Here is an 18643-nt window from a genome sequence, read left to right as displayed (position 1 = left end):
TTTACTTACTTCTATCAGTTCTCTATCATCATCATACACAACAGAACCCCAATTAATGGAGTGATGCGGATGCATTGACTATCACACGCTGAAACATAGAAACAGCAGCTCCTGGTGCTGCACACACACAGTGCACATGGTTAAGAACTTTTAGGACCCGAGCCATATTTACACCAAAGCCAGAAAATGTCTTTTAAAAAGAATGTGACCTAACAAGACAAAAGGTCAGATCTGACTGAAAGAATCTGAACTGAACTTAGAACAAAAAAATTGAGAAGATACAAGTACAGGAGAAAGGATTTCCTTCAAAATGTGTATGTTCTGACTGCCATTAAGTCTGTCCTTAGTATATAGAGACCTGATACACAGGACAAATAAACGCTATACAATTAGCTCGGAATCCCAATAGGGCTATAGGTGATTCAGTTAAACAAAATATACAGCTATTACAGCCGTTACAGAAAGAAGCTGCGGTCATGTACTACTACTATTGTATTTGTTTTTTTAGGAGCTTGCTAAGGGCATCACTGGAATCCAGTGTCTTGTATTTGCAGTAATGCAGCAGGAGTGGGATATAGTTTTTTTAATCATAAGGGATGAACAGCTAAAAAAATAATATATCAATATATTATTTGAGTGGCATCTTTTGATTGTATTTTATTTTGTTGTGAAAAAAGCTACAGAAAGTAATTAAATGATTCAAAGAGATTAAAATAATAATCCCTGAAATGACTGCTGTACGGGCCACATCATGTATCTGTGTGTGTGTGTGTGTGTGTGTGTGTGTGTGTGTGTGTGTGTGTGTGTGTGTGTGTGTGTGTGTGTGTGTGTGTGTGTGTGTGTGTGAAGCAGCAAAGTGACATCCTGAAAAACGAAAGTGGCGTAATGGCTAGCCAGCTCCTAACTCTTCATGAAGGAACACTTGTGTCTGCTGGCTAGAAAAGGTAAAGAGGAGCGAAGAGCATTAGAAGAACCAATGAGATGCCCTGAAGCAGAGCCTGCAACTGGAGGAAGCTGAAAGAGAGGAGATCTGGAGGACAAAGGGGCAGGAGTTGCAAAGAGGAGGAAAACTGCTCTCTAAGGATGAGCAGGACAGAAATAAAGATGAGAAAGACGTTAAAGTAACAATTTGGAATTACAAAGAAGAAGTGGAAGAGAAAACAGGAGGCAGCTGAGCATCCCTTGACGGAATGAATGCATTGTTCTAGCAATAACATATGCATGAGATACTGTTAGTTCTTGTGATGCCCTGACAGTTCATACACTATTTTATTTTTCATGAATGAAATCATGCATGAATTTCTGCTAATTCGTGTGTCTTCACCGTTCATTCGCTCCAGTGCTGGAGGTAATTAAACAAACAAAGTGTTGAGCGAACAGTGTTGTTTCCACGGGGGGAGGGAGACTTTGCTTCTCCGTCCTCTTCCTGTGTTACCTCGGCCTGGTATATTTGCTTTTTATTCATTCGGAGGCATATTGTTAGGCTGCATTTGAAATGACGACGTTAAAGTCTCTTTCAAGATGTTTGATGCTGGCAGAGAAAGACAATTAAGGATGTATAAACCTGGCTGCACTTGTCTTTCCTCTTCTCTCACTCCATATATGCTGCTCATTATCCCCCTGCTAACACCCACACGTATTGTACAAACACTACCACTACAAACACTGCTGCATGCTGACCAGCTCAATACTACTGTTAACACAGCGCCCGGCATCATAATAGGGATATCCACAGAGGTGTCCACACATATCTCCTCCTGTCAAACCATATACAGCCTGAATAAGTCAGGAGGTTGACACTGAGTAACAGAGGCCGCGTCACAGCTAAGGTTTGCATGGACACACAACTGCTGAGCTCGACAACCCTGTGAGCCAGTGCAGCATATTCAGTACGCTTACCACATCAAACTGCATATATACATTCAAGATCAAACCTTCGCGGTACGTTATTATAGCGCATGTCTAACACACATCTAAAGACGTGGCAGGCACATTAAAGTTAAAAGCCCGCAAAGCCATGGTTATGATGGAGACTTGGCTGATTGATGACGCTGCCGTTCAATTAAACGGTCCTCAATGCATTTTGATAGGAAACTTTTAAAGTTTTGTCATAAATGAATGACTACATTAACAACATGACCATTTCATCCGCACAATGTAAAAAGTCAAATGATGATTTATCAACTCGGGACAGCGACAGTGGTCTCAAATTATTGGAGAGTTTGGAGAAACCAGCCAACAGTGTTTCCAACAGACACTGACTTAAACGGCCATTTGTATCTAATTATAATCAAATTATAGTATATTTTCATCCATTAATTTAAAAATAGCTGTGATTGTGGCAAAACAATATTTATAAAAAGTGCAGTGTGTGGGGGGTTGAGCGTCGCTAACCTACAGTAGATATAATGTCAGTCAAGTTCAATCTTACACAACATGTTATGCAGATCATTGTTATTATTACAATTACATGCAGTTTAATTGATCTCAAACAACCCTAAGCAGAATTGAGTCGTGCCTACTGTTGTCTATTCTTTGTCTCTGTTATAGCTTTTGTACTGCGTATTCTCCAAGACAGAATGTTTTATTCATAAAACACAATTTTAAAATTCTCATTGCATGCTGAGTGACTCAAGACACAATGACAACGCATCTTAGAATCAATTATTTTTTTGCCTCAAAAACAGCCGTGCAAATGCGTGTACGTGCTCTGAAGCAGGAAAAAGGAGAGGGAGCAACAAAGAAAAGCCTTTCCTGTGCTCCCCTTCACCCCCGCTGCTACTCAAAAAGCCCTGCAGCCCAGCGCGCGTCATAACTGTCAATAGCACAATTACATACAAAGGAGTGACTGGGAAGACAGCCTAGAGATATGTGATGGATCTAGGAATGACATCAGATTAAGAGAAATTCACTTTCTATTTAATGCGTCTTCTGTACTTGTGCTGTTGTCAGTAAATTATTAATTCATTGTTTATGTCATTTATCAAGCAAAAGATGTGGTCTTAGATTAAGAAATGTGAAATATTAACTATGCTTATGTTCTATATCACTGAAAGCTGAGTTGGTTGTAATAAGTGGAAAAGACAAGATATTAAACGTAATTTAGAGTCAGACAGTGTTAATAGTATATATTTTAATATTTAAAATGTTCGATTATCCAATTCACACTGAATCCACACACATCCTATGTGAGATCCATTCAGGTTACTGGCCTTATAAGGTTTTGGACATGAGCAGAGGGAAATTGCAGAAGGGTGAGGTGACGTGAAGACGAGATAAGGGACAGGGGCAAAACGACTGAGTAACAATTACTTGTTAACGTTCAATAAACATCACCATGATACAAATGTCTGCAGTTACAGTTATTCGTTTAATGGCATTTGATGGCGTGCAGATGACAGACTACAGACAGAGGCAGAGGGAGACGATGACAGCAAGCTGCTAATGTGTTCTTTCCAGCAGATGTTGTGCACTTTAGCTTTTTTTTCCAGGAAATATCACTGCTGGCGCTCCCAGTGCAGTTTAAAGGAGTTTACCGAGACCATTCATGTGCCAGTGAGCCTCTTTTAATATTAAAAAAATATTCATAGATCAACTTCTCTCTGAACTAAAGTACGAAGCTCAATCACCAGAGAGCGAGATGAAACTACGAATTGAATTCTTTCAATTTTATTTACCAGTAAAGAACACAGAGTTCTGTGGATCTCGACTTTTTCTGACTGTAAAGACTTTAAGTTTCTGTGGACCAGACATTTGCCTCAGTGCTTCCTGAAGATGTGAGATACAAGGACTTACTCCTCTCTTTTACTCAATATACCCACCACCCAGAGAAAATCATATTTCACTGCAGGTCTCACTACTACATGACAGTGATGCATTACCTTAGTCTATTCTATTCAAATTCACTTCTCTATTAATCACATTAGGAGTCTAGAACTAGAGCTTTAGAACTACATTTAAAGTGTAAACACAACCACAATATACATCTTTCAACCATCTTGACGGTGTTCCCAGAGGTGCTCAATACCAGTTAGTTTCCTTCAACTTCCTTCAACCCTGTTGTAACTCAATCATTTGGATTCAGGTGTTGAAACTAGGTTTGCTGATGCAGCTCTCTATCACTAACCATAGTGGTTACATGTACCCTCAATTTTGACCAAATCACCAAAGGTGTCACAAATAAAGCACCCCAACGCCATCACACCTCCTCCTCCACGCTTCACAGCGAGAACAACACATTCCCCCTTTGTATGTCTAACAAAGACACAGTTACAACCAGCAATCGAAGATTCTGACTCACCAGGCCACAGAAAAGTTTATAGATTGACTGTACTTTTCATTTTCAACTATATTTTCACGTAGTTTTAAAATTAATAATAGGGCTATTAACTCTGTAACCAGTCTTCTTCTGCACCAGATAAGTGACGGTACCAAGCACATTAAAAAGGCAGGAAAGGTCCCATTTGAACTCTTGACAAAGCAGCCTGTGAATTAAAACCATTCTGATGAGAGAAGGTCTTGCTGCTCTGTACTCCAAAGGGAAAATGCTTGAAGTCTTTGTTTTTGAATATGAACTGATGTGCTTTAAGGTAACTTACATTCAGACTTTAATTTGCAATATCTGTCAGAATGATGCTGTTAATTAAAAAATGTCTCACTCCGAGCTCATTCAACTGTCAGACCTACATCACAAACATCACCTGAGACAACTCTCAGATGAAAACACTAACCCGTCCTAATAAACAGAGCCGGAATACTTGCGAGATGTAATTCATTCTTCATTTTATGCTGCATTCATACCTGTCAATGTTTGGCAAGGACCAGGTGCTTTATACGATTTCTTTACAAGATGCTCCAGCTCTGAGTGGCTGTAAATAACCCGCTTTACCTTAGACAGTTGTACATGGCCGTGTAATTAATAGAGTGCGGCAGGCACTGAATGCAATGGCTGCACTACTGTGTGCCTCACTGCATCAGTAACGAGGATAGTTTTGCTACCTGTGCAATACAGACTCATTTAAAATCCCTCACCATATGTTCTGCGGGACCACTTGAGATGGATGGATCCCTCAACCACTTCTCCTGATGGATCACTCATTTACTTTTTGACGCAGTAGTTAATTAGCCTTGACCAAGGACCCTATCTCTGTTGGCCAGCTAGTAGAGTGCCTGCTCTGTGCATACGGCCTGACCTCATCATAAATAATGTGTCAGCATTCGCTGCTAGTCAGCGCTACTGGAGCTACAGTATAGGAGCTAGCTTGTGGTTGTTTTAGGAGACTCTGAAAAAACGTTACAGAACCGTGCAGCGGCTCTATTCTTTTACTGTCTTTCATGTCTGACGAACGGCTGCATTTTTCCCATTCCAACTTGTCTTTTTCTATCGTAAAAATAAGCAATAAGGCTTCACACAATTTGTGCGCATGAGAATGAAAACTGCTCCCCGTTCACTTGAATATGGTCCAGACCTTTTTATTAAAGCCTTTATGATAGATATCTCCCTTACAGTTGGATAATAGGCAATGCTTTTCCAATTTAAAAAAATGCTTCTATTGTGAATATTTTCAAATAGAAGCACTCTTAGGTAGCTTTAACATTAAAGGACCTGACAGATACAGAAACAGAGAGGAGGCAGAAGGGGGGGAGGGGGGGAGGGAGCTGTTGAGTGTCTGCTGACGGACTAACTCAATTTCAGGGAACACAATGGAGCCAGGGGCTGATTTCCAAAAGGCAAATTGTCATTCTGAGCAGTACGGCACCTGTCTGGTGAGTTCATCCCATGTTGTGGCGGGTGTGCTCAGGGGGAGGGGCCCGGGACAGGAGGAGAGGGCCGCATAATAGCGGGCACCTGTGATGGGAGGGAGTTGAAAGTGAAACTGTTTGAAATGCGTTTGAAATGCATTGAAATGAAAATCGAGTAAGCTCTTATGGCTGCCATTGGAATCCATTCAGACAAGCTCTCAATTGGTTTTGACCAGATTGAGTGGGTGAACAGGCTGGGATCAAGTGAATCGACCCAGACAATGAAGCCGTTGCCTTGGTGACGGACTGAAAAACCCTGTCCTCGGGACTACTGCCGCCAGTCCTTGTAGCCTAAAGTCCAGCCACTCCCCCGGGTTGCAAGAAAAAAACACACACACACATCCTGCACCTCTATTATTTCTCCATCTTTCAGACCGGGGGTGTATTATCAGCTGCAGGTCCGGTCCCCCCACACACACTTCATACAGTGCTCCAATTACAAAGCTGTCTGCACAGATTAAAGAAGCAGGCCATCTAAGCACACACACACAGACACACACAGACACACACACACACACGCACGCATGCACACACACACATTTGTACTGTTAAAAGAAGGACATCTAATCCCATTTGAGCCACATACCTCCAGACATCTGCACATGTACATCCCAGGCCTGATCTTCTCAACCGTATCAACTACAGACACTCACCTACACGCAGATACTCCCAGTACACAGCAGGTGTTTACTGCTGCTGTCTGTCACATCTGGGAAGTAACAACAAGCCATAACACGAACAAGAGCTCCTAATTGAAGGTGCCATCTTTTTAATTGTTGTAGAAACAATTTGCCAAGGTTAAACTAGGCGGCTCTGTCTCAGCGCCGTCTGCGCAGCCACAGCTTCTTGAAAGCTTTTCACAGCTCGTGTCCCTGCTGGCACCCTTCTATGGCAGGTAGTCAAGGAGATCTGTTAGTCTATTTTATTCTATTCTATTCTATTTGTTTGTCTCTAACTGTACATGGTACACACACACACACATAAATATATATGTATATGGGTATTAGACTGACACCTTGTATTATTTTAATAGGTTTTAATAGACAAACCCTACTGGTCATTAGTCATCCAGTCGGGCAAGAAAACATTGGACAAATTGTGTTGGGTGATTTCTAACAATGGAGGATACTACCTTCTCTTACCTTCAGAGAACATGGGGGAGGAGAAGGAGGAGGGTCTGTGAAGTATTGCGCTGATGCTTGGCAGCTCATGATCACAAGGTGTGTTGCTGTGAATAAAGTGAGACAAAGAGATTAAGAGGATGGGAGGTGGGGTCAGGCATGCAGCTGGGCTAGCCCACTGGAATACAGAGTACGAGGATTAGTTGGCCTCCTTGTCTAGACAGCTAGAGCTCAAGAGGGGTGGAAACAACGATGCGCAAGACTTCAAAGTCAAGAAAATACCTTTGACCAGTAACACTCGTGTAGTCTTACAGCTTCACCAAACAAAGTCGATTCTGATCTATTGTTCTGCTTTCAGACTTAAACCTGAACCTTTACATTCAAGCCAATTCCCCTGAACCGTAAGATCTCCCGCTATTCCTCGTGACAAATCCCCATGACCTCGCCATGAAATGCCGCGCTCAGGCTTTTCTCCCCTGTTCAGATATCAGAGACCAGAAACGCGGTTGTGGTAGTGGGAATTCAGACTGAGTGGGGTGAGCAAGGCATGTCCTGTGGGCCCCCGACCACATCATGAGCAAGGAGGGATCCTGGCTGCTGGAGCATGAAGTAGAAGCAGCCACGCTTCATAAATCCTGCTCCAGTCAAAGAATAGGAGAACAAAAGCAGTGCAGTTCTACGATGCTTTGTTTAAAGCACTGAGGAATATTGATCTATATTGCTGGTTGCCGAGCATTATCCAGGTAGAGAAAACCAACCTATATCCTTTCTGAAAATTCCTCCCAGTAAGGTTAAACGCTATGTTATGGCAGAGTTCTATTATGCTCTAGTCATCCGTCAACTGTTCAGTAATTTAAAGCTGTGAGAGAATGCGTGTCGACCTTTACATTGCCTGATATCATAACAGGAGACAGAGAAGAATGTGAGCTCGCTCGTTGCTTCACAAAAATGTGGCCAAAGATGACGACAAATCTGACGCTGCCTCATTGTGAGCGAATAAATTACGAGTGATTGTGCTTTGTAATGAAGGCAGCAGAGCATATTGTGCAAATGCTGTGCGTTTTAATGATTTAATTAGAGAACCTCACTCAAACTGGAGCAGAAAATTTCAGCGCAGACGAGAGAGAGATGCCAGGCAACGGCACAGCGGCACAAGATCCTGTGCTAATTGCTACAGCAGTCGACAGATGTGCCTCACGTTTCTGCCCATTCCCTGCTTTATTAAAATGAGTTGGACCCCATAGAACGCCAAATGCTGTCTTGCCGAACTAAATGATTTACTGCCACTGAGCAGCATGATGTCATTCTAAATTCCAACGTACCGTTTCGGACTCCAAAATGTGTGCTGTCAATACCTCCAGGCCTTTTTTAATTGTTCACACTCAAAATAGAGCGCAGAGGAGAACCAGCCTTCCCCTTTATGATACTGAACTACATAAAAAAAACTATTCAATAAAATCAAAGAGTGCAGTCATTCTGTTATGTCGACCAGAAGGGGACACCCTGATGTGCTGTGGAGCAGCCGGACCCAAATTCTGTGTCCTTCGGCTGACAGAAGCGCTGGCATTAATCACCTAACTCATTAGGACAATGTGCAAATGCCCACAGCTCATAAACTCTGGAGCAGACCATAGTGACTGTTTTACCTCCTGAAGCATCTGCTTATTTACCTCTCAACACAGTCAACCCACCCATACGTGTATTTCAGAGGACAGTGACTGATGGATGAGCGATAACCCCTTGCATCATTAACAGTGAAAGTGAAAGTTGTTCCTTTCCTCCTCCTCTATAATGAATGCCTAGTGCTGATGTTGCCAGATGCCAACAAATAGCAGATCACTTAAGTACCACACTTTATTTTTTCAAGGTATCTGTGACCAATAGAAAATTGCACACAGTGTAGCCTAAGCACTTAGCTTCTCCAATAAATTAATAAAAATATTGACAGAAATATTGACTTTGTTACTGCTTGTACGTAAAAAGGTTGCTCCTACAATAATACAGTCCAAGATCTAAGAGCTGAATAGAAGCACTTATCTGAGTGCTCCATGACACTTCAAATACGCTTTTTATTATTTAATGGCACCCAAAGGAGTAAGTGCGATTGTGAAAAGTTGAATCGGAGTTATTGTACACACTAGAGAGGTACAGAATTACTTTTTTAAAACCTGTATCCAATAGCAAACCACTTCCCTGAAGAAGAGCCAGACGTTTCCTGACAGCTTGAAGGTTACTGTACAGGTGCAGGTTGCCATGGTAATATGCGCCCATTGAAACGCAAGTCACTACCACGAGACCAAAAAGCCACGTGAGGCTTAGCCCAAAGTTAGTTTCCTAACCACTAACACTGCCTCATGGGACGTAACCCAGAAACAGGTGACTCAGAGAGCAACAGCAACCGGCGTGGTAAAAGAGGGAAGAAGAGAATTTAATATGTATCAGTGACAGAGGAGATCAGCCTCTAACAAGCTCGGCGAGCAACACGGGTCAGAACGGGCAGAAAGTCAGTACAGAGAGTCCGTACGTCCCTGTTTAAATAGGTCACATTACTATAGTAGCTCAAATTTGGGGGAAATAACAATTAGATTAAATGGTCATTAGCAGAAAGACTGGGAACAGAGCCAACGCCTTTGACTACGCCACATCTTCTGTCTCCCTCCTTCCAGTTCTGTCCTCACCCCGTGCTACATTTGGTTTCTGGGCCCAGAGACAACACACATGGGTTCCTAGCATGACTGCATATGTGAGTCCACCTTGGCATTATTACCAGCACACATGGGCACCATTTTAAGCTGGTGAGCTTATCATTCACGCATGCGAGGCCCACCTGGGAGGCGGAGGTCTAAAATACAGGCCACGGGCAGGAAGATTCATACTGAGGAGCAACTATAGAGGCAAAAATAACAGATTCAAGGTAACAAGCGGGCATTATTCACATATATCAGCCGTGGCCTTTAACTAAATATATAACAGGAGTTAATCCTCCATCTCCTCAAACCTGTAGCATGGAGTGATGCTGTAAAGCAAGCGCAAGGCTCACGAAGTTTAACTGTGAGTGTAGTTCATGTAGTGGAAATGTGTGTGTGCCTGTGTGTCCAAACCCTGCGATCCAGTCCCCCTCCCCTGTCCCTGCACAATTTTCACGGAGGCTGGTTTTCATCTGGTTTTGTATTTGAGACCTATTGATTAGCTGCAGTGTGGGGGCACTGTGACAAAACTTAGCAGGAGCTCTCCATCTGCAATGAGTCGTGCGCCAAACACACACACACACACACACACACACACACACACACACACACACACACACACACACACACACATATAACTTCCCAGGTTATGAAAAAGACATATAGGAGAAAGCAAACACAGCTCCTGCTGGTTGCTTTAAGGCCATTCCCTCTCGTTTGCTGCTGAATCCACAGACAGCTGCAGCACAGTTTAATCTTAATCTTTAATCTTAACATGTAACATATTGACTGTTGTCCCCCGGTTATTACGTATGTTTCATTTGAAGGTTGCCATTGGTTTGCTGATCGATTCTCCTTTAGAGAAGCTCCATTGTCTGAAGTCCTCTCTTCCAAATCGATTCTTATCTCCCTGACCTTTGTGTCTCCTGGAGAAACACTGAGACGTGTGGGTAAACGCATTATGAGGAGCTGCGGCTACAGCAGCGCGCTAAGCGGAACTACCGGGAACAAAAATAACGAAAACATTTTTTTAAATTCTTCATGCTTTCAATTATTAATTACGACCTTGGGGTAAAAATTGACAGACTTTACCTTCAATTCTGGCCGCCGTCTCGTGTTTTTGACAGTGCGTGGTTTCCCTCTAGCGTCGAGAGGAGAAACGGGCGCGTAGTGACGTCACTGTCGCAAAACAAATGAACGCGTCACCGTATCGTTTAACGGCAGGTGATTCAAAAGCGCAGCATGGCGTCCTCTCTGGTTTGCAGCGAAACACAGAGCAGGTAAACATGTTATTCTTATTTCCATTGTAGTCGCGGACCTGAGCCATCTCAGAATAAATGATTCCCTCGCTGCAGCTGTCTCATTAGGTACTTTACGTGTACCTAAAGCGGTTGTAAACAGCTATGTGTAGTAACAAATGGGGCTTTTGCAACCGTCATTTCAGGGTGAGTTCAGTGCTAAACAGAGATGCCAAGCAGTATGGAAAGAAGTACCTGTTTGATGGCAATGAGGAGACGTGCTGGAACTCAGACCAGGTACAAGCAGCTCACTTTTAAACAAACTAAGATTTCAGTTTTATTCCACACTTAGTGTTTTAATGCCAGTGTTAACTCAAAACATTCTGGCATTTTTGACATGATGCTATAATAACTAAAAAAACACAGCATTGTAGAGACATTTAGTAATCAAAGCTGTAAATTTAGATAGGCACTTGTGTAAAAGGTAAAGTGGTGTGAATACTTTCTGAAGCAGCTATAGCTCAGACACTAAAAACTGAAATTATTTGCAGACAGCTTTCAATGTTAACAACCCACATGCAGTACTTAAGTAGTCGTAGAGTTTAAATGTATGATGGAATATAAATTAACAAATATTCTTAGATTGCCAAAGGCACCTGAATGGTATAAAACTCAAGGCAGGGTGAATAATTGTGTCCTGTGTATCATGTGATATGCAGGGTGAATATCAGTGGGTGTATCTGGACTTCCCCCAGCCTGTCAAGGTGTCAGAGTTGAAGGTTCAGTTCCAGGGAGGCTTCTCTGCAAAAACCTGCAGACTAGAAGGTAAAACTCAGAGCTTACTTACTGTAAGCTTCAAATTGTCCCTGATGTGAAATATCAATGCCTGGGTACGGTTTATCTATAAAATGCATGTCATCAGCTGTGATAATATAAGGGAATTGATTTCCTATTTGTTTTGTCTTTAGGTTGCCCCAAAACTGGAGATCTTAAAGTAATTGGACATTTTTACCCTGAAGACAACAACTCTCTTCAGATATCCTTCATTCTGCATTTGTTTCTTTATAGCAATGATTAAGTGAGATCTTAAATCTACTTAAGTCTACTTCATTTTATGATGACATTATGACAGCATCTCAAGCTGGACCTACCATGAGAACACATAAAACTTTGTTGGTGTTTAAACAGCTTTTAATAAGCATCCAACAATATTTTCTTGGACATGCTTGTCATCATTACCAGGCTTATCCGTGTTCTTAACTCCACACCCACAGCTTTCCCATCCAGGAGGCTCCTTCAGTGGACAAAGTAAAAATAATATTTGAGAATAGTGCAGACTTTTTTGGGAGAATCGTAGTTTATTCCTTGGACATCCTTGGGGAAAAAACCTCATGAACATTTTTTTAAATCCTCTTATGAGAGAGGAAGTGACCCATGAAAAAAAGTACAAGAAACAGGATGGTGTGGCGGCAGTTGGGAAACATGTCATCTATACCACCACCTCATACAGGGATGTGAATGTGGCCTTTTTTGGTATTGACTCTAACTTTCAGGGACATGTCTGGAAATCTCACTCTTCACCACTCAAGCACTGGAGGCTTGGTGTAGAGTCTGAATGTGAGGTTAATTGCAGATTTAATGGGTTGCTGCATCTGTATGAGTACTGTGTTCTAGGCCTGGGATTTGCCTTTGAGATGAAGCACCAATTCATTGGAACACAAGATAAAAATACTTTTTTATTTTAACGTGTTTACAGTTTTTACTTTTAAACAAAAAATTTACACAATACCAAAAATTGAATCTGTCTATGAATGAACAAATGTGAATTGATATGTGACAAAGGTATTAGTAATCTAACCTGCAGTAGTAGCTAGGTGTAAATCTGACAAACTTAAAAACACACACTCTTCCAGTTATCCATTTTGACTGGCGTCATGATGGTGGCGTTGGCTTGTACAGTTTCAGAATATGATCCTCCAAAAGTTTTTGAACTATAAAACAAAAACGAAGATGTTAAGTAAAATTAAAACAACATGTACATGCATTTAGGATAATACATACTCTTTTTGTGTCCAAGGGCAACAGCTAAAGCCATTGGACTGTATCCAGAGTCTGACTCAATAGTCATGTCTGCTCCTTTGGCTGAAAGAGAGTACAGGTAAAATATTGTAATTAAAATATCTTTAACAGAATTGGACAGGATTTATCACAAATCACATGAAATGTACCTAATAGTGCCTCAACACATTTGAGGTGGTTCCCTCGTACGGCATAAAGAAGAGGAGTTCCACCATTCTGGGATTAAACCAGTGTTAAAAAAGCCACATTGTAGTTATACTTCAAAAGATTGATGTCTGTGCTTGCCACAAGTAATAAATATTGTGTATTTAAGATGCTGTGTAACGAAAAGAGCCTTAATTGTACCCAGTCATAGGTGTTAATGTCTACCCCATGTCTGAGAAGAGACTCAACAATGTCCACATAACCTCCAGAGCTGGCCAGGGTCAGGGCGCTCTCCCGCTCCCTCGCAATTGTTTTAGGGTCTGCACCCTGAAGCACAAATGCAATAAACCTCATTGATGAAGTGCATTTTCTTAATGGTGTTCACCACTGACTCGCTGGATCTGACCTTTTCCAAGAGAAAATCCACCACTGCTTTCTCTCCAAACGCTGCTGCCCACATGAGCGGAGTGAAGCCCCGTTCATCCTGTTTGCTGAGCAGTGAACTGTCTGCAAAACGAAACAGGTACATAATACTTAGGGGAGGATTTATGCACATTGACCTTTATGACAGTGGCACCGCTGTGATGCTTTGTGAATGACAACAAGATGCGGGGTCCTCACCTTTACTGAGATGTGCAGCCACTTGGGAAACCTCGCCTTGAGCTGCCAGTTGGTGAATGGACAGAGCTGGTGGGAAATGTAAAGTTCACATAACAGAACAATTGCTAAGACGCTATCTTATTAATCCTGTTATTACTCACAGTCTAATGTGGCTGGACGCACTGTAACCTCATTCCCACGCTGCTTGTTGGTCAGAGTGGTAGAGTGTTTAAACAAGCCATCCTCGTCTACATCCATGTTCTCTGGAGACACTGAGCCACGGCCATGTCAGTGGGGAACATATTCACTGTTTAATGGGTTGTTTTTAAAGACACCAGGTGCGTGCGTGTTACACAGAAAACGACAACACGGATTAAATGAAGAAAGCGGCTACAAAATACCACAGGACCGCTCATCTCTGGACTCGGAGGCACAGACACTAGCGAGAAGTGCGTGAACAGTTTGACCATCAGCAAAAACCTCATCATCATCTCCGGACTCCATGACCACTGCAATAACAAAACAGCACGTCGACTGCTCAATAACGCGCAGAAAAAGTACCCAGAGTGTGTTTGCAAAGCTAATAATATTTTCTACTCACGACACGCAGCCTCACTGTCTAACTTCCTTTGGGAAAAACTGAAAGTAGATTATTTCAGACCACGCGACGCGTCTTGTTCACTATCTTGCGCAGCAAAAGCGCATTTGCCACCGATCAGCTGATTTGCTCTTTATTTTACCGATCGCACGCGTGAAGCGGCGAGAACGCGCGTGAGTCGGTGCGTGTAAGCGTACCACGCCATAAGGTGCTCTCTAAATGGAGAACTGGGTTTCCTTTATTCTCGCTATCACTGTCCGGAAAACTGTGGTGTGGCACATGACACGCGCCACACGGAAGAAGCAGGAATCAGCTGACGCAGCTTAAAGTTGCGGCTCCGCTGTGTTGTTATCCATTTGTGCCTGTCATACGGCGACGAACGCGATGGAGGACCAGGAGATGCAGCTGAAGGTCAGACGAGGTAAACACCAGGCACATAAATCCGCTTACCTCATCGTCACTTCGCGAGCTTCGCTGCAGCTAAGCTAGTAGCTGTTAGCCCATTAGCCGCTAGCGGCTAGCCCGATGCTGTGCTAGCCTTGTGCATCTGCAGCCGTCTTCTCCTACTAGTGGCTCTTTAAAAAACGTTTACAGCTTTGGTTAACACTGGCATTCACTCCATTTTAAGCATTGTCTCTGATCTTTATTTTAGTGTCTGACAAATTCACGGAGAGCATGTACGTGCTGGCTAACGAGCCTTCAGTGGCGCTTTACAGGCTGCAGGAGCACGTCAGAAGGTCGCTGCCAGAGCTGGCGCAGCACAAGGTACAGTAGACACCCCACGACAGGAAACGCAAATTTGAGGCTCACACCAGTACGATCTGACAACTACAGGCAGGAAAGCGTGTGTCTAGGAACAAACAACTGTTTGCATTTGGGTTGCATATTCACAACATAGAAATCCTGCTACACCTGTGTCTGACTCTGGTGTATTAGTACGGCCCTCGTAGCCAGTCATAGGCTTGAGTTGTACTCTTTCTTACTATTTGTTTTTCCCATTACTTCCCACACAGACAGACATGCAGAGCTGGGAGGAGCAGAGCCAAGGGGCCATCTACACAGTGGAATATGCTTGTAGGTGAGACTGTTCATAAAGCTTTTTGTCTCAGCATGAAGCTGGCCAGCTCCTCTGACTGCCAGTATATTGACTGACCGCTTCTTCTTCTTCTTCTTCTTCTTCTTCTTCTTCTTCTTGCAGTGCTGTGAAGAGCATGACGAACAGCACCGTGTATTTCAAAAACGTGGACAGCCTCCTTCGGCAAGCCATCAGCATGAAGGAACAGATAAACAGCTCTCAAGGACGCAGGTAGGAGGCAGCAGTGAACGTGTTCTGAGTGTGGAGGTCCACAGCGTGATATTATTTAAAATGATAATGTGGGATGTAACACATGAAAGCTACCACGCGCAGGGAATCTCCGTTTGCATTGTGTGATTAGGCTGGTTGGTTGCCTTGAAAACACTGGATTACTTTAGTGTGAGGATATAAAATGTCAGAAGGCTTGACTACATGAGGCCTAATAACTCATCAACCACAAAGTGTCAAAGGTTCTTTCTTGAGTTCTTCTAGTTAGTTTTTACCGGTCATTGTGTAGAGTTTCATCCTGTTTGTCTCTGTCTGCTCCACCATCATTACTTCACTTCTTTTTTTAAATAAATTTATAATAATTTAACATCTCTGACATCAGCTAATACAACTTGTTTTTTGCCACCTGACTTTCCATCTGATTGCTAATTATTTTAGGCTTGTTCTGAATTGTGTGTCATTATCGAATGTGTCTTGTTTATGTAGTATTTCTTTTTTTTTCTTTCTTTTTTTGTTTGTTTGTTTCCCACTGACAACTGCATGCAGCTTACACGATGTGACCCCTTCTCCCAGCCCCCTTGTCTCTGCTCCTCATGCTCCTCATGACATCTGAACAGGTATCCAAGGTTAGTAGTTCATTAAAGATGTCCTCACGAAAGTGAAATGTTCACTTGAACAATTACTTAAGATTTTGTGAAATATCTTTGTTTCCAAACTTATGAAGGATAAACATCACATCGAGAATACACGTGAGCATACTGTGGCCTATACTGTACGGTGGAATAAACTATTTACATTATAACAATAAAAACTATACATTTGCCAGAAAGTACAGTATTGGTGCATAAAATGAGATTTCAAACAACACTACAAATCATACAGAATGTGCTTTTGTTAAAAAAAAAAAAAAAAGCTTAGTATTTCCAACACTAGAATTCAGCCTCATGTCTTTTAGTCTCTGTCCCATGTTGTCTGTAATTATTCAGCATCTAATAATACAGAGTGACATTTCTATATCTGTTTGAGACGACTCAGTCCTCCTCATTTGAGACAGTTAAAGGTCACCAGCCTCTTAAAGCAGAAGTTTAGTTTGCTTTGTGTCAGACAAGAGTCGAGTCTTTTGCAGATATTCCCGACTTACGCGCGAGAACACTCCTCATCTCGTTGTTGACCCCGTTCCAGGGTTTAGCCTGGGCCTGCAGCAGGCCGGATTCGGTCGACAGGGTCCTGTGCATACGAGGACAGCTGCCGCCGCCGCCGCCGCTGCTGTAGCCGTCTTTGTCGCTGACGTGGTCTTGTGGACCTCCGGCAGGGGCGTACTGCTGCGGCTGGGGTTGCTGGTGTTGCTCTCGCTGCCTTGCGTTGCCGCATTGAGAGTAGGCGAGCTGGTGTTGCAGGTGAGACTGGCTGCGATGCATTCGCGGTTTGTCCACGCCAATTCTGAGCTCGCAGGGTCGAGACAGGGGCGCGCCGCTACCGCCATGGTCGTTTTGGTACAGGGTGTGTAGGTGGTCACCGGGGTAGTGCTTTGCACTTTTGGAAGCTTTTACCAGGGAGTGGATTACAACAACCAGCAAGATGAGGATCCCTGAGGAGAGGACGCAGGCACTGGCAATGCCTGTCTCCACCTCAAATATCAGGAGCATAAAGATGGACATAGCTGCCAAGAAAGACAAAGGGGAAGGAGAGAAATTGAGCCTTTACCTACACAGACATAGACAACCGTTTGTTCTAAATTGATCCTGTTTGAAATGGTCACACAGGCTGATTTCTATGACATTCACATCTGAGTTGTCCCGTGTTTGTCTGCAGGAAAAGGACCACGGACGCCAGCGCGCTAAAGGACGGGGGAGAGAAGCACGCCTCCGGGATGTGACGTGGGCTGCTGCTGCTGCTGTCTTTGTAGTCCTTCGCCCCGCTTCCTGTTATTGTGGCTGGAGTGGGGGTCATGAGGACGACCACTCCTCTTCACAATGGAGTGACTGCCGCCAGTGATCCCCAGTACAAGCCGCTCAGTGGAACACAGAGCCGCGGCGCTGCCAGCTTCAGCATTAAAAACACTTGAGCCGTGGCAGTCGCTCAAAGAATGCATTGTTCTCCTGGACTCGCTGGACGCACCAGAAAGCGGCACACGGTTGTTTTTGCCTTCTCTGCAGCGCCAGTGATTTGACACTCGGCATTCGAATTACACAAACTTGCCACAAAATACCCAAAAGTGTGCTTTGGGCAATAACGGGCGTCTGGCTTTAAATGGGTACATTCACATTCTTGAAAAATACAAGCTGCTTTCCATCACATTTCCATTTTTTTTAGTCTTACCTGCTAAGTAGACAGAAACCCCGAGGCAAAACAGTCCAATAGCCACATGTCGCACACCCCTGCTGTCCAGAAGAAACCAGTCTGCTCTGTGGAACCAGACACCATCTGTTTAACGCCTTGTTTTATTCTTTTAAATAAATGACAACTTCTGTTTCAACTCGATGCACCTTCTTTACTATATTCAGCGCACGGCTCCACATCCTTTTCTTTCTCTGTGATAAGTTCATACATCAGAGCCATAAGTGCTGAAACATCCACTATCTATCATGGTGGGTGTCTACATGTTCATTCCTTGCACCTGATTATTCACATTTTTTCATGGAATGCCACTGGGGAGGGGGTCCACGCTGTTGCGTTTGTGAAGCGATGTGGGAACGGGCCACATAGAGGCTATGAGCTGGGTGCATAATGAGCCGCAGCCCATTGTTTAGATGAATTCATAGGGGCTGAGGTGGCGTGGGGGGTGGGGGGGCGCAGAGGCCTCGCTGTGGCGTGGGCCTCTGCACTTTGACACATTATGCATCTAAACCGTTTTGTACCTCTGTGACCACTAACTAGACACCCGGTTAGAAGCAAATATAACCTCTGATACTGCGGCCAGAAATATTACACAGACATTGTGCCACGCGCGTAATGTAGAGGGGAATTACGTAACAACTGTGAGCCGTTGCAAAACGGTGGCACACATGCGGAGAAGAATAGTTGAACCTAACGGGATGCTGCAGCTTTTCCATCGACAGATTCTCCATAGT

General features: G+C 43.3%; 5 protein-coding genes across 9 annotated transcripts in view; 2 read left to right on the top strand and 3 right to left on the bottom strand.

Annotated features, from left to right (window-relative positions):
- ncanb (neurocan b) overlaps positions 1–10777 on the bottom strand; it is a 120991-nt gene extending 110214 nt beyond the window's left edge. Inside the window, exons 1-2 of the mRNA XM_041070278.2 lie at positions 10703–10777; positions 6945–7030 (exon numbers count right to left, since the gene is read on the bottom strand). The gene's annotated coding sequence lies outside the window, so the exon portion shown is untranslated. The remainder of the gene's footprint in view (positions 1–6944; positions 7031–10702) is intronic.
- On the top strand, positions 10756–12593 carry nr2c2ap (nuclear receptor 2C2-associated protein). Its single transcript, XM_029148155.3, has 5 exons — positions 10756–10890; positions 11055–11145; positions 11568–11673; positions 11817–11884; positions 12121–12593. Exons 1-5 carry the CDS (start codon positions 10853–10855, stop codon positions 12241–12243), a joined length of 426 nt encoding a protein of 141 aa, XP_029003988.1. The 5' UTR covers positions 10756–10852; the 3' UTR covers positions 12244–12593.
- rfxank (regulatory factor X-associated ankyrin-containing protein) lies at positions 12572–14928 on the bottom strand. 3 transcript variants are annotated; one of them, XM_029148153.3, is made up of 9 exons: positions 14720–14928; positions 14073–14180; positions 13833–13943; positions 13693–13758; positions 13478–13578; positions 13273–13398; positions 13077–13143; positions 12910–12990; positions 12572–12839 (listed from the first exon to the last, which is right to left on the bottom strand). In XM_029148153.3, the coding sequence occupies exons 2-9, from the start codon at positions 14173–14175 to the stop codon at positions 12781–12783; spliced, it is 714 nt and encodes a 237-aa protein (XP_029003986.1). In that variant the 5' UTR covers positions 14176–14180; positions 14720–14928; the 3' UTR covers positions 12572–12780. The 3 variants fall into 3 exon arrangements, with proteins under 3 accessions (XP_029003986.1, XP_029003985.1, XP_029003987.1); XM_029148152.3 differs by lacking the exon at positions 14720–14928 and adding an exon at positions 14273–14413; XM_029148154.3 differs by lacking the exon at positions 14073–14180.
- Positions 14548–18048, top strand: borcs8 (BLOC-1 related complex subunit 8). Of its 3 annotated transcripts, none has more exons than XM_029148157.1 (6): positions 14548–14690; positions 14922–15034; positions 15283–15347; positions 15468–15575; positions 16119–16189; positions 17385–18048. In XM_029148157.1, exons 1-5 carry the CDS (start codon positions 14654–14656, stop codon positions 16183–16185), a joined length of 390 nt encoding a protein of 129 aa, XP_029003990.1. In that variant the 5' UTR covers positions 14548–14653; the 3' UTR covers positions 16186–16189; positions 17385–18048. The 3 variants fall into 3 exon arrangements, with proteins under 3 accessions (XP_029003990.1, XP_029003989.1, XP_029003991.1); XM_029148156.1 differs by having other exon boundaries at positions 16119–16198; XM_029148158.1 differs by lacking the exon at positions 16119–16189.
- tmem221 (transmembrane protein 221) lies at positions 16256–17348 on the bottom strand. The gene has a single exon (XM_029148160.3). The coding sequence runs from the start codon at positions 17228–17230 to the stop codon at positions 16673–16675; it is 558 nt and encodes a 185-aa protein (XP_029003993.2). The 5' UTR covers positions 17231–17348; the 3' UTR covers positions 16256–16672.
- Positions 18049–18643: the final 595 nt, after the last annotated feature.

This window comes from Betta splendens, chromosome 4 (assembly GCF_900634795.4).
Source record: "Betta splendens chromosome 4, fBetSpl5.4, whole genome shotgun sequence".
In the NCBI taxonomy this organism is placed as follows: domain Eukaryota; kingdom Metazoa; phylum Chordata; class Actinopteri; order Anabantiformes; family Osphronemidae; genus Betta; species Betta splendens.
Note: the sequence above shows the minus strand (reverse complement) of the source record. Positions and strands in the feature narration are given on the sequence as shown.

Excerpts from the sequence above, each read along its gene's own strand:
- tmem221 (XM_029148160.3), bottom strand. The coding sequence starts at position 17,230 with ATGTCCATCTTTATGCTCCTGATATTTGAGGTGGAGACAGGCATTGCC.
- nr2c2ap (XM_029148155.3), top strand. The coding sequence starts at position 10,853 with ATGGCGTCCTCTCTGGTTTGCAGCGAAACACAGAGCAG. Across the intron at positions 11,674-11,816 it reads AAAAACCTGCAGACTAGAAG|GTTGCCCCAAAACTGGAGAT; the intron begins GTAAAACTCAGA and ends TTTTGTCTTTAG. Across the intron at positions 11,885-12,120 it reads AAGACAACAACTCTCTTCAG|AGCTTTCCCATCCAGGAGGC; the intron begins ATATCCTTCATT and ends CTCCACACCCAC.
- rfxank (XM_029148153.3), bottom strand. The coding sequence starts at position 14,175 with ATGGAGTCCGGAGATGATGATGAGGTTTTTGCTGATGGTCAAACTGTT. Across the intron at positions 13,399-13,477 it reads TGGATTTTCTCTTGGAAAAG|GGTGCAGACCCTAAAACAAT; the intron begins GTCAGATCCAGC and ends TTTGTGCTTCAG. Across the intron at positions 13,144-13,272 it reads ACATTAACACCTATGACTGG|AATGGTGGAACTCCTCTTCT; the intron begins GTACAATTAAGG and ends GTTTAATCCCAG.
- borcs8 (XM_029148157.1), top strand. The coding sequence starts at position 14,654 with ATGGAGGACCAGGAGATGCAGCTGAAGGTCAGACGAG. Across the intron at positions 15,035-15,282 it reads CAGAGCTGGCGCAGCACAAG|ACAGACATGCAGAGCTGGGA; the intron begins GTACAGTAGACA and ends CTTCCCACACAG. Across the intron at positions 15,576-16,118 it reads AACAGCTCTCAAGGACGCAG|CTTACACGATGTGACCCCTT; the intron begins GTAGGAGGCAGC and ends AACTGCATGCAG.